Consider the following 14,277-nt stretch of genomic DNA (forward strand, 5'->3'; position numbering starts at 1 on the left):
CGTTGATGGGTTTGGTTTGCGTGTAACAGGTAGCAAATGTATACAGAGTTGGAAAAGGTTATATTGTTCTTTACAATATTACAGAGAATTATACGTAGTACGTTGTTTGTCGCAATTGTTCGCACTGGGTATTGTAGAGCGTGAATCCAAAACAAAATGAGAAAAATCCTTCCAACGCCCTGCACCGTCGCTCTGAAAATGAAGTAATTAATTGTACCGTGTCCCACGTATAGTAGAGCAGAAGAACGGTTCGTTCGCCGGGATACTTAGAAGACTCAGACTCAGACTCAGACTCAGACTCAGACTCAATCCCAATCCTCGTACCCGCCAGCTCCGTAGGGATTCCACTCCTGGCCGGGGTAACTCGTCGCGCTCATCTGGGGCACATCCGCCGGCTCCTCTTCCTTTCTGTACTTGACCCCTCCCGACGACAGCTCCTCGTACGGGTCGACCAGAATCTTCTCCTCCTGGGCCTCGCGCCGCATGGTCCTCTGACGTTCGTCTTCCGTATCCTCCAGCTCGGCTCTCGTGCTCTTGCCCCTCGCCAGGGTCGTCGAGGCCGCGGCGGCGCCTGCGCTAGCGCTGCCGTTGGTGTGACTGGCGTTTCGGGGCGCTTCGTCGGCAGAGCTGTCGCTGACCATGCTGTGGCCCGTGTTTGCAGCGACTATGGGCTGTGCTGCTGCCGGCGGCTGAGAAGGATTAGAGGGCAGAAGCGGTGTGGATTCGTAGAGATCATTGTTGTCTTTGGGTTCTTGGTTTGCTTGCTGCACGTTGACGCTGAGGCGAGGTGCCGTGGGTGCTGATGCTGGCGCGGGCACTGACGGTTCAGACGATATGATGTTCTCCGCCGGCCGTTGCTTGTCGTCAGAAACACTACGGAAGTTGTTTCCCATGATACTACCAGCATCGATTGCAAGCCCTTGCGTCTGCTGAGCGTGCTCCTGAGGATGGGGAGATGGAGGCTTGTCATGCGGGCTTCGGACCACATTACTGGCATGCGTTTGCCCTTCAGCAGAGTTGGTCTGTTGATTTCTCTGAGCCTCTCTGCTATTACTTTGATGCATATGGGGAGATGCTGCGACTGGAGCTGGCGTATCGACTAGGGAGTATCGTTGCTGTTGAGGCTGTTGACTTGGCGGCATGGTTTGCTGACCAAATTGCGAGTCCGGACCCGCGATACGGCTGTCGTCTTGGTTCACCAACCGTATTCCTCTCGGGTCTTGTTGTGGCTGATGTTGCTGATTGGGAACTGGCACATCACCTTGCGGACCGACATGGGCCGCCTGCGTGCTATGGCTGGCGTGCGAAATGTTGGACTGGTGGGAGGCCATGCTCACGCGCCGGTCACCCTCGGGCCATGCGCCTCCCTGTGGATGGCTGTGAAGCAGCTGCTGTCCTTGCTGTATGGGAGGGCTGGGGTGGCTGTACATTGACATTTCAGACGGATGCCTTTGAGTAACAGGAGGCTGGCCCCATTGTGGCACCTGCGGTGAATGGTACGCAGGATACTGAACCGGTGGCGAGGTGCGTGAGAGGGCGTAGGGAGATGGAGCTACGCCTCCTTCACCGTGAACGGCATCATATCCTCGAGGGATAGGGACTTGGTCGTACTGAGGTTCAACGTAAGGTTGGGGGTTGGCGCGTACGCTTCCACCTAGCCCAGGACCGTTCGGAATTGCCCGAGTCATAACAGGTTCGAAAGGTACGTCCTGTTGGCTTGAGAATCTTCCGTTGTTTTGCCGCATCGCTTCGGGGCTTCTGCCAGCCATGTTGTGTTGAGGGAGAGGTCCTTGCTCAAAGGAACCCATGGATGGGCGCTGTTCTTGGTACATGTGATGAGGTCCTTGTTGTGGTAGGTGATTTCTCTGTGATAACGGAACAGCTGGCGGCATCCTTTGCTGACCTTGGCTCTTGTGAGACTGCTGCAGCTGCGGTTGCGACTGCATGTCTTGAACCTGGCTTGGAAATGGCATCTGCTGTTGAGGTCGAGGTTCTGGCTGCTTGGATGATCGCTTGAACGCACTGAAAATGGACTTCGTTGTCGATTCTTTCTGGGGGCCTTGGTTAGGCCGAGGTTGTGGCTGTGTTGAGGTCCTGTTCTTGAACCACTTTGATACTGGGTTCTGTTGACCATCTACACTCGAGTCTTGACCGCTGGACTGCATGTCTTGGCTTTGGGGGAAAGGGAGCGAAGAACGCTGATTCGGTGGGGGAAACGCTTGAGAAAATTGAGCTGGAGGTCTGTTTTCAGCATCAAAGCCCTGGTGCTGATGCTGAGGTGGATGTGGGTGCTGTTGTTGTTGGTGTTGGTTTTGATGTTGATGTTGATGTTGAAGAGAATGCTGAAAGAGCTGAGGCTGCTGCTGAGGACGTCCTGGAGAAGCCACTCCAGTCATTTGCGGACCCGTCCCATCGGGCTCCTGCATGTTGACAGGTCGATCAGGCTGCGATTGCCCCTGAGACGGGTCCTGTGGAGGCGCTCGACTTTCAGATGCCAAAGGTGCCCTCGGAGCCGGCATCTGAGTAATGGCCGCCGGTTTGGGCGAGTTCGATTTCGAGGACTGTTGCGAGGTATCAGACTGGCCGACGACTCCATTGGGAGATTGTGCCCTGAAGTTGGAGGAGGGAGACAACAGCGACGCAGATTGCTCCGAGATTCGCCTGGCGTGACCAGACTTCTGAACGCCGAGAGTCTGTTGGTGATTGGTGCCTTGCCCCTGGCCCAGAGGCGGTGTCTGGGGCCCCGGCGAGTTCTCGCGTCCGTAGCTGTGTCTGATCGATGGCTCCGGCGTTGGCTCGGCCGAGAATCCGGGAGGAACCCAGTGGGTTTCGGTCTGGTCGTCTGACAGCTCAGGGCGCGAGAGTTGCTCCTCGGCCTGCAGAAATGAAAGAGAAGGCTGTCTCTGCTCAGTGAGACGGCGGCGTCCCGGCGATGGTTGTTCTCTCTGTGATGGGGGCGCCGGAGCATTAAACGATTGTGAGGGATGTGACTCCATATTCAACATCTGACTGGACTTTCTCCGTGAGACATGTTCATCATTCGCTTCATGACCAGGCGCGATAGGGGCTTCACGACGTTCGCTCTGCAAGTCTGACACCGGGCGTGTTCGCGCTTCTTCCAATGCGGGGCTTCTCTGTTGATCTGTCACAGCAGCGAATTGCTGCGACGGTTGAGGAGAGGGCAAGACAGACCCGTTGGATTTTCTCTGATGAAGTTCAGGTCCCTGAGGCTGGGACTGAGGCTGAGGTTGAAATCGTGCGTCAGCTCCCGGGTGCATGGAAAAGCCTTGGAAGCGAGGCGACTCCTCCTGTTGCTGCTGGCCGAACCCCTGAGGCGGGCTCCGTATAGGCGGCTGGCCTTCATCCTCGCGCCTTGGTCCAAGGTTTGACGGCGGTAGCTGTTGACCAGTATGCTGCTGCACTCTGAACTGCGCAGGAACACTTGCGTTCTGGTCCTGTCCTTGAGGTAATCCATGCTGGGTCTCGGTCGGCTTGTTGGCGGCGCGTTTACCAAAAAGCCCAGAGAAAAACCCGCCTGCTGAACTTCTTCTACCTCGTTCGTCGTCTTCGACATTGCCCAACGGCTTATTCACCAGGGTTTCCTGTGCAAAAAGTTGGTTTGTGCCAGTGGTGTTACTCCTCTCTCTCCCCTGCGCGGCTAAGGGGCTAGGTTTGCCAGGTTGACTTCCCTGCGTGCTTGGCGGGCGACCAAACATGGTCGAAGTCGTAGTGGAATGTGATGTACTAGGTTTCTGTGGTACCTGTAAATCCTGCTGACTTGAACTACGAGGGAACACCTTGCTCGTAAAGCCGGAGAACCGCTTCTTAGGAGGGCCCATTGCTCCGCCTGCAACTTCATATCCAGCAGTGGACGTTGACGAACGAGACAGGTTGGGCATTGGGAAATTGGCGGATTGATCGGCACCCGGACCGAAGAATGACCGTTTTCTCTCCGCGGGCCCTCCCGGTGGTGGTTGCTGGACCTGGGACGGGCCGCCCGGGTTCGGGCTCGCCTTTGGTGACGGCGAAATCCCTTCACCGCCATCACGGCCCTGGGGCCCTCCCACATCCGAAGGTTTAGAACCTCGTAAGTTGAGGAAGAAGCTTGAACGTCTTCTCTGGCGGTCTTGCAGCTCTCCTGTGGCAACGCTAGCCTCGGACACGGCATCACCTCGGACGTCTGGACCAGCCATGTAGCTTGGTGCTCCGCTCTCGGCCTTGGACGCTGGGCGTTCCCGCGAGGTGTGACGCGAGATGCGACCTCCGATTTCTTTGAAGAAGCCAGAGCTTCGCTTGCGCCCACGCTCTTCATCTATTGAGGGATCGAAGCCGCTGACTTCGGAGTCGCCAGTTTGTGTCCTGTACAACGAGGTAGAATCGCGATTGTAGAAATGCTGACCAAGGTCTTCCGAGCCTCGTGGCCCTGTGGGAGAGCTGGGGTTTTGATATCCTGCTTGCGGGGTGAATAGGCCTGGATAACGCTGCGCTGATGAAGGAGGCACTTCAGAGAACTTTTGTCTAGGGGGTAACTGCGTCTCGGGTCGTTGCGCCGCCGTTGAAGGCACACCAGTCTCTTTATCGATCCCGAAGGAGGTTTGCTGGTGAGGCGACAGCGATCCTCCCGACTGCCGGTTTCTGCTGGTTGCCAGTGGCTCAGACAAATGCGACTCCTCAAGCTTCCATGGGCCTTGTGGAGGGAGGTGATGGATCGGGTTGCCTCCGAAAGTTGGAGACATAATCCCTTGATGAGGAGGCATGCCTGGACCATAGGGCGGACCGCTCGTTCGACCCTCGTTCTGTTGCATCGCTGCTCTTGTGTCGATGGGTCCTGGTACACGGCCAGCGCCCTTCATTGCTACTCCCGGCCCAAGAGGTCTCTTTTCATCATCAATTCTGAGGTCCTGCCCTGTCATCCCACTACTCTCGGTCGCCAGCGTAGCCGCCTGCGTTGACGTTGCCGAAAGAACATTATGTGACATGTTGCTGTCTTTACGGAAGCGTGGTGGCCCAGTGTCGACGCGCATGGGTTGCGCAGACTGTGCAGACCAGCTGGATTCCCCTTGCTGGAAGCGGGATGAAGAGCCGCCATCGTTGCCATAGTGGTCTGTTGTCGTGTTGACCGGAGAGGAAACGAAGTTGTTATCATCGTCTTCGTCCAAGGGAAAGCGTTTCTTCGCCCGCTTGGTCAGGTTGATACCGAATGTAGAACTTCGCCTGATGGGCGGTAGGCCAACAAAGGATGACTGGCGCTGGGGAGAGGTCTGCTGTGATGGAAGATGATTTATGGTCTGTTGCTGTTGCTGTTGCGGCTGCTGTATCGGCTGCTTCTGGACTGACTGCTGCTGAACCGGCTGCAACTGCTGAGTTGGCCGCACAATAAAAAGACCCGTTGAACTAGAACCATGAGTCAAATCGTGGTCGTCCTCATCAACTTCTCTGCTTGACTCGGTAGGCTCGAATGACCGCGGCGCCTGTGGCGGTGACTGAGGAGATACCACGTGGATCTGGCCAGAAGGAGGCGACTGCGGCGACACAACGACCCAGTCGTCATACGGTTCATCGGCTGTGTTTGCACGTGGTCTTACAGCGGCGACAGTTTGTGTGGCTTGAGAAGAGGGGGGAGGAGCTTGGCCTTGACCTGCATGAGACGCAGGAGGGCTTGGATCCGTGGACTGTCCCATCTCGAATCCCTCCTCTTCCACTAAGGGCGTGCCCGTGAAGGGGTCCCATGATGGCTGAGTCTTGCTGATGGGTCTAGGAACCTGGAGGTCACCTCCCACGGAATAGTCGTCACCGGGCGTGTCCTTGGCTTGGAACCGGGGCGTCGTCGATATGGAGTGCGTGTCCGAGACGGGGGATACCGGCTCCGAATCACTGTCTCCGGGAGGTCCGGCAGACTGCTGGGGCGGCGTATGGGGCCGCGGTGGGGCCCAAGCCGAAGCTTGATCATCACTGCCCTGAGTCAAGGTATCAAATGGGGATGTACGTGAGGTCTGGGGTAGTTGAGGCGGTGGAGTCGGAGATGCCGGATGTTCCGGGATGGTCTGTGGAGTTGGGCCTGACACGGATCCCGAGTGCGACCGTGAGTGGGCATGACCGTAGCTGTCGGCACGAGGTGACGAACGCGATCCAAGGCTTATGCCCCATGAAGTACGTCGCTCGGCTCTAGTCTTGGGTTGAGCCGGCGGGGGAGATGAGTCGCTCTGTCGGAGAAGACACAATTAGAGATGATTCACCATATAAGATGCCATGTTGGACTTTAGAGTGTCCGAGATCACCACAGGGGTTACATGATGGTGCAGTAATAGAAAAAAGTTTCGTAGCATTCCTTAATCATACAGTCCCGTCATTCTGGCCAGAAAGGGAGACACATAACTCATAAGTGATTACCAAGGGGAGAAGTGAGGAAGAAAAGTAAAGAGAGAAAAAGACCGATGGGGAAACGGGGTTGCTCGGGACAGATCAGACTGTCGATCCCTCCCGACAACCAAACTAGAAAGAATGCATGCCCTGTGTGATGTGATGATCCCAGTTGAGAGGAATGTTTAAAGAAATACCTTGTCCCCAGTGCCACGGAGTTTGTTCTTTCCCTTGCTCAATAGACCTTTACCCGCCTTGCCAGCCGCAAGCAATAGTCCCTTGCCCTTCGCCCCAACTTGACCGCTCGAATGCTTAAAATCACTTGAAGGCGAATGAGACGAACCAGTGGGCGCACTTCCCGCAGGAGGCCGACCCGAAGCTCCCGCCGCGAGGTTTGGGTTGCTTGCGTTGAGGTACTGCTGATAGTAAGGCTGTTGAGAAGCCGGCTGAGAAGTTGTTGGCGATGACTGCGATTGACCAGGACCAGGTGCGCCAACTCCAAATGATGCAGTTGCGTTGGCATGCTCAGGATGCTGAGCTTTCAAGTTTTCCAGCCAGTTGTTTAGACCCGAATCCATCGACGCGAATTGGGAGCGCGTCTCATTGTACTTTTGAATCCTGTCTTTCGCATTGGAAAGGTCCATGATCTCTTTGAACGTTGTAATCTTGACAGGCTGCGTCGACTGGCGTTGAGGAGCCGCTGGAGATGCAGGTGCCTGGCCAGCCTCGGACGACTCTGGCTCTGGCTCGGGCTCAGGCTCGGGTTGAACCTGAGCCAGGGCAGGGTGATCGCCGGGCGGTGGGCTGGGTGAGACGGGGTTTGATGAGACCCGAGCCATTGACTTTTCTTCCGCGAGCGACAGTCGGCGGGTGGGTGCAGCCGACGTAGTGTTTTTATCAGCCGTGACTGACACGGGTGACGGCGGTTCGATCACTTCGGAGTCCATGCGATCTCTCGGCGCCGAACTAACCTGCGACACTTGATGAGACATCGCGCCCGCGTCTTGCGGCACGCTAATATGCCCATCGTCCAACCCAGTAGCGAGCGGCGTACGTCCCGAGTCGCTGGCCACCTCTGATTGTGTAGCCTGCAGCTCATCGTCGCCTTGTTTAGGGGGCACGCTGTCTTCGCCCGCGTCACCAGGTTGGGGGTGAGGCTCGGCGAGAGGATCCTTCTGAGCATCAGAGGCCTTTGGCGTAACCTGCTCTCCTCCTGCTTCCCATGAGAACCGTCGACCAAGTGCAGGAGGTTTGTCCATGGCATCTTTGCGAGGGCTCAAAGGAGGAACGTCAGAGATGTCTTTGTTGGGGGTAAGCGCCCTCTTTTGCTCTGGCTGCTGTGAAGGCAAGCTGGGCACATCGGGCTTGTCGTCGCCTGCAGTCCAATAGTCGTCGTAGACGCTGTCGAGATAGGCGCTCTCACGAGTACCGCTGTTGTCGACGGCCGGACTCAGCGACTGATGGTTATTGAAGTTGTTCAGTTCGTGACTTGTCGGGCGGACGGGACTGAGGCTGCGCATAATCTCTTCTCTCAACTTATCGCTCTCCTTGACAGGGGATGGGTCGGCAATGGTGCTCATGGTGGACTCGCGCTGCAGCCTCTCTGGCGCCGCAAAATCCAATGACGAGCTGCCTGATTCGCGAGGGTTCAGAGGAGCCGAAGTCTCCGGGTCGTCATCCTGGTCAACACGACCCTCCATCTGAGCGGCCCGCTCCGAAGCTTCGGGGATGGAAACAGGAATGGATACTGTATCCTTCGTCGTAGCTACCCCGCTGGCGCCAAACTTGTCGTCTTCGTTGTCGGTGATGGGGGAAACTTCGCCAGGATCCACGCCGAGAATGGGCTTCCGATCGGCAGTAGCAGCGGGTGTCGCAACGGCGGAAGTAGACTGAGAATCGGCAATGGAGCGTGTTTCGGTGACCCAACCTCCAGGAATAGACGGTCGAGTAGTTTGCGAAGGCAGACGAGATCTGCTGGATTCCTCCAAGGCTGGTGGCGTTTGGGATGGTGAACGCGACCTTTCCCTGCTGACTGGTTGAGATGCAGGCAACGACGAGTTGGTTGGCTGCGGAGTCGTGCTGATGGTGGGAAGTGGGGACGTCACATCACCAGGCGTCGCAGCAGTGGGAGATTTATCCACAGCTGGCGCCTTCTCTGCCGTAGAAGCGGGTTCGGAAGGCTGCGTCTGGATCTGGGATGGCAAACTCGGCATCGGAGGCGCCTCGTGAGCATACTTGTCTGGGTTCGAGAAGAAGTCGTCTCCGAAAAGGGACATGCGTGCCAGGTCGGGCAGTCGAGGGCTCGTGGAGTAGCGGCGGTTTTGGTCAGACTCTTCTGCAGTCGGGCGCTGCAACTGCGGCTCTGGTACACCCAAGTTGCTCTCCGGCATGCCTCCTGGAGGACTCAGTCGGCCTCGGTCTACTCCTTGGGCCTGGGGTTGTGCTAGAAGCCCATCGAAGCCATACTCGCTTTTTCTCTCCGCCACCGGTGCCAGAATAGGTTGTCGTGTGGCATTATCGACAACACCCAGCCCGTCGCCTTTGTCCAAACTGCGGCGCATTGGCTGCTGCTCACCAGCGTCGACTACCGGAACTGTCGGGTTGGCAGCCGACACCGACGATTCGCTCCTAGGGCCAGTAGCACTGTCTATGCTTGGCCTTCCCGCCTCCGTTAATCCACCCTCTTTTTCTTTATTGTCGTCCATCTGGCGATAGATATCCGAGGGTCGGATAAAGTGCGCTGCTGTGGTGTTGGACGGTGTGCCCGGCGATTTGATATTGGAAGGAGACGCTGATCGTTGGTCTATCCACGGACGCTGCGTGGAGCTCGACCGAGAACCGGAAGCCTGGCGATCACGGTCCTGCTGCCCCATGCTGCTCTTACGAGGAGGGAAGCGGGTGGCTTGGGTCTGGGCCGGTGCCGGTGAAGTTCGTCTGCTTCCCACAGGAGGAGATGGAGTGCCCCTGGGATATTCTGGGCGACCAGCGAACGGTGCTGGAACGGGCGCTGGAACTGGTGCTGGGCTCATCCGTGAAGGCAGTCCAGCGCTGGCAGGTGGAGGTGGTGACACGAGCGGTTCCTGAGGAGCCCTTTCGGGAGCAGCACCTACTGAGGCTGGCTCTGCCACAGGTGCAGGCGGCTTCACCTCGTTCACCACAGGTTGCTGCACGACGGGAGGCGTAGGCTTTGCTGAGTTCTGAATTTGCAGAGGCGGAAGCCCGGCAGTGGGACGATGGCTAGACGTCGGTCTGGCTTCATTCACCGTCGGCTGCGCCGGTCGCATTGAAGGCACAGGCTCGGCCGGCTGGGGAGCTGACGGAGCTGGCGGCTGGTGCGACGGGAGAGCTGTATTGGTTGACTGGCCGGCTTGACGGTAGCCCGTGGGCTTCAGCGGCGGCACGGGAACGGGATCATCGGCTTCGTCCTCAAAATCGTTTCCCCAGTCATCGCCGTCGTAGTTTTGGGTCTTGGCCTCGACCCATTTCTTGGTCTTGGTTCTCTTTACATTGGTCTTATAGGAGGCACTCGTCGGGGTATCGGGGCTTCTACAGGTAGGATTGTGTGGTCAGTACCATTCTACAGAGGAACAAGGCCGAGTTGTGGTATATTTTTGCGGAAACAATCTAGGAGAAGCAAAGCTGAAGGCTGGAAGAATTCGAATCACTCACAAAGGCGAGTTGGTATGAGGGGCTCTGAAGCCGTAATTATACGACGAGCCGTCCATAGCGTCGTTCGTTTATGTGATGGTTTCGGAACCGTCTACTGCTTCATTGCTCGGTTTCTCTGGCTACGATTGAGGACGTTCCAAGCTTCGCCGGTGACTCGGAACTGGGTATCGCGAAGCGCGCGGGTTGCGGGTTGCGGTTGGTTCCCGATGGGATCAGGCGGGTGGCCAGAGACGTTGCGACGCTGGCTCCGGCCCAGTGCGAACTTTCGGATGGGATGAGGAGCACGAAGATGAGCTCCCAAGTTGAAACGACAACGAGAATTGGAAGGAAGACAGACGCGTCCTAAGAGGCCAAGGAATCGTCACGTTCTGTCGGGGCACAGGGACAGGAACTGGGCTGATAATGATGAAGGTCGGCAGTCTGACAAGGCCCGAATCTCGCTGGAGATGGGTGATGGGCGACGGGGAACCCAAAGAAAGACGGGATGATAATTTGGGGGCTTGGGAAGTTGGGAAGTCGGGGGGGACGTGGCTTGGGGCGGGCTACGCAAGGACATGAGGTACATGTGCTGTAGTGGCGGGGAAGGCTTGGGCTGATGTATCTTTTGTCGTACCTTTTGATGATGAGGTAGCAGCGCGACCCAGCCCCAGCCCACGCGATACTTCGTACTGCCACCACTGCCTAGGTATGGTGCCTCGCCCTCTTCTTGCCTATGGACTCACTAGACTGTGGTGCTTTTTTGTTTCTGCCTTCTCGGTGCGGGAACATCTCATCAGCAGAGCTGCACAATTCATGCCGGGCTATCCCAGCGCTGTCGCATTGGAATGTCAATCATCAGCAACGCAAAGGCGGGAAACTACTTTGACCACCAATGCCACCCTGAAGGACAGACCCGTTGGACGTGCTGAAAAAGAGGGGAACGAACTGGGGGTGTTTTCCAATGGAAGCTCGAGGATGCCACCGACTGAATCACGAAGAACAGGGATATTTCGTAAACGGCCGCCTAGTCAGGCTGGTGTGGCTTGAGCCTTGGAAGTTGTTGTTTCTCAAAGTGCTGTCCGCTTGAGTGCGTGGGTGACGGTCTCCTGCGTCTTGAATGGACTCGTACGCCTTGTGAGAGAGTAGGTTGTGTATGCAAGAGACTCGTACACCACAAGGCAAAGTTTCGTCATTGCAGCTTTGATTGAGTCTAAGGTGAGTGATGCGAGTGTAACAATTACAGTTGCGCTCGGTCTGAAGCTGATTGACTTGAAAACTTGAATAGGTACCATGCTCCGTACCATGCATCAGAAATGCTGTGGAACACAGTCAGCCGGGCCCCATTGGCGTCTCCCAACGGCGCAGTGCAGCAAGTTACCTGGTAATTACTGTGTAAGGTGCGCCTTCTTCCTGTAAGTGACAACCCATAGCTTAAACGTGGAATAACCTCACTTGAGGTACAAGTCAAAGGCACATCGAGATAGAAATACCCCATGTTTGCACTCTTCACGTCATGCATTCAGATGAGCACTTCCCGAGTGACATTCACAAGACATGTTTCTTCTTTGCTGCGTTCGCATCTATCTCCATCATGTACCTCGAGGCACCCGAAGTAAGGTTCGAAGTACAGGTTGGCTGATGTCGGCTGGAGTCTCCAGCGCGGGCAGACCCGAGGATTCCTCCAAGCAGGTACACGTACCTCGAAGTACCTTACTCGCCTCGTAGCGCACCTGTGTGAAAGTGAGAGGTGATATGCAGGTAATGAGGCGTGCCACTCTTGGGTGTGGCGGTGCATACACAACTTTACATCGGGCCACGAGCCACACTCCCAAGCCCCAAAGCTCCCAGCGCTGGCGGTTGCACAATGGCCACAGTCCAGGCCCGGGGATGGCATGCGCTCCTGAAGGGATGGGCGGAGGACAGGTTGAAGTTACTCTCCGTGGGAAATGTATGTACCTAGGTATCGGACACCCTGGCCCCGTCGCTCCCGCAGAACCAGTCCAGTGACTGCAGCGCTTCGCCAATGAATCTCGACTTGGACCTGGACGCCCCGGACCTGGAACTCGGCCACGACGCTCGTTTGCCTCAACTAACAACTCTCCAGCTCGACTTTTTTTTTTCAGATTGATTCCTCGATACTTCTTCGCCCTATCGCCAACTTCAGAACCCGGCGCTGTAATCGATCCATCTTCCCAACTATACCCAACGCTCGCGCGCATTGTACAACAATACTTTAGCCTTTCTTTGCCAGCCGCAGTCACTGCCACGCTCCCAAAAGTGCCCGTCCGTCAATTTGACACAGCTCATTTCCCATCCCTGACTATCCACCTCTATCGCCAAACCCAGCTCGACGACAACTCTTCCGCACTCAAAGAACCCCTCAACGATCTCGAACGCGCTGGCCGCCACGCCCAAGAAACTCGTAGTCCAGATTCCGAAGTCGGCCTCGTCTCAGACGCTATTCCACGATGGCGGTCGCATCGATACAGGACCGAACCGCCGAGTTCAAATCGGTCCTCGCTCAAGCGCAACGTCGACAGGCTTCCAGCAAGGTCGGCGCTCAACGACGATCACTCCTCACCGACTCCCAGAAAGCCGCAAGCGATGGCGACTCGCGACCCCGGCGCTCCGATTTTGCGCGCCAGGCGGCGCAAATCGGGAGAGGAATTTCGGGCACAATGGCAAAGTTGGAGAAGCTGGCAACATGTATGCCTTTGGGTCCCAAGGGATGTTCTGCAATAATCACGGCATGGCGCTGACAAGAACTCTTTCCACAGTGGCGCGGCGCAGAACCCTGTTTGACGACCGACCAGTCGAGATCAACGAGCTCACATACATCATCAAGCAAGATTTGAGCGCCCTGAACCAGCAGATTGGAGGCCTTCAGGTCCTAACAAAGCAGCAACATCCAAAGGCTGACCAAGAGGGAGAACACAACAAGAATGTCGTCTTTATGCTGCAAGGCAAGCTGACGGACGTGTCGGCCAACTTCAAGGATGTCCTGGAGGAGAGAACCAAGAACATCCAGGCCTCAAGGTCCAGGACTGATAACGTGCGCTCCAGTCCTGATTTCCGTAGAGATGGACCTATGCTGATATGAGTTTATGTCTCTACAGTTCATTTCGAGCGTTTCCCAGCACACGCAACCACCTCTCCAACAATCAGCATCGCCGCTGTACGGAACACCCCAACGGGGGACGCCGTCCCCAGGCGCAGATCTGCTGTCGCTGAATCCGCCAGGAGATCAGCAGCTTCTCATGATGGAAGAGGCGCAACCGCAAAACACATATATCCAGGAGCGAGGTGCTGCTATTGAAAGCATCGAATCCACTATCGCGGAGCTTGGATCTGTAAGTTTTGGTGGTTTGCCACGATACTAGGACAGCATGGGCTGACAGGAGGATACACAGATCTTTGGTCAGCTGGCGACCATGGTTTCGGAGCAGAGCGAGATGATCCAGCGCATCGATGCAAACACGGAAGACGTTGTCGACAACGTGCAAGGAGCACAAAGAGGTGAGTTCCCGTAGGCTCCGTGCTACAGTCACACAGGCGTCCGCATGGGTATCTAATTCTTTTGTCCGCAGAACTTCTCAAGTATTGGGGTCGTGTTTCCAGCAACAGATGGCTCATTGCTGTATGTCGTGCCCCTCCTCATCGTCGGTGATGGACATTCCGATGCGACGAATCCTGTTCACGTTTACTGACAGAAATGGATAGAAAATGTTTGGTGTACTCATGATTTTCTTCCTGTACGTTCCACATCAGCTTCGCCTCAAGATTGGGGGTTTTGTCACTAACTCACCTCACAGACTTTGGGTCCTCATTGCCGGTTAGCAGTGTGCGACGATAACGAGGGCAACGAACGGCGGTTCGGAGGATTGGGGCGGAACTCAAAGTGCTCATTCAGCAGGAGATGGATGGCGTTGAGTTGTGTAATATCAGCACCCTTAAGTTGTATCATGACATTGACGCTGGGACGGGGATGGACGCGGACGCGGACGCAGCGCAGCTATAGAGCTTTCTTCCTTGCATAAATCTAGATCTATTAATCACAAAAGAGGTTAACTTCGGCGAAGCATTGGCGGCCCCACGAAGTATGTACCTTGGCTCTCCTCAGGCTTTAGAATCGGACGCCAGCACCACTGCACCAGCGTGTGGATGAACGTGGGGGTGGAGGAGCAGAGCAAGCAGAAGGTACAGGATACCTACGAATCGGCAGGGTAGGCAGTATGCCGACTAACGTCAGGAACCCCCGGCTTAAAGTAC

At 56.2% G+C, this 14,277-nt stretch overlaps 2 protein-coding genes across 2 annotated transcripts; one reads left to right on the top strand and one right to left on the bottom strand.

Moving 5' to 3' along the window:
- Positions 1-305: 305 nt before the first annotated feature.
- CCOS01_11730 (uncharacterized protein) lies at positions 306-10,085 on the bottom strand (the record flags this gene model as incomplete). Its single annotated transcript, XM_060459881.1, has 3 exons — positions 306-6,203; positions 6,558-9,906; positions 10,030-10,085. The coding sequence occupies 3 exons, from the start codon at positions 10,083-10,085 to the stop codon at positions 306-308; spliced, it is 9,303 nt and encodes a 3,100-aa protein (XP_060309712.1).
- A 2,391-nt stretch (positions 10,086-12,476) lies between these two features.
- CCOS01_11731 (SNARE domain-containing protein) lies at positions 12,477-13,845 on the top strand (the record flags this gene model as incomplete). Its single annotated transcript, XM_060459882.1, has 7 exons — positions 12,477-12,714; positions 12,786-13,060; positions 13,125-13,358; positions 13,419-13,524; positions 13,596-13,645; positions 13,729-13,760; positions 13,821-13,845. 7 exons carry the CDS (start codon positions 12,477-12,479, stop codon positions 13,843-13,845), a joined length of 960 nt encoding a protein of 319 aa, XP_060309713.1.
- Between the last annotated feature and the right edge of the window lie 432 nt (positions 13,846-14,277).

This window comes from Colletotrichum costaricense (genome assembly GCF_030867565.1).
Source record: "Colletotrichum costaricense strain IMI 309622 chromosome Unknown Scaffold_13.1, whole genome shotgun sequence".
In the NCBI taxonomy this organism is placed as follows: Eukaryota; Fungi; Ascomycota; class Sordariomycetes; order Glomerellales; family Glomerellaceae; genus Colletotrichum; species Colletotrichum costaricense.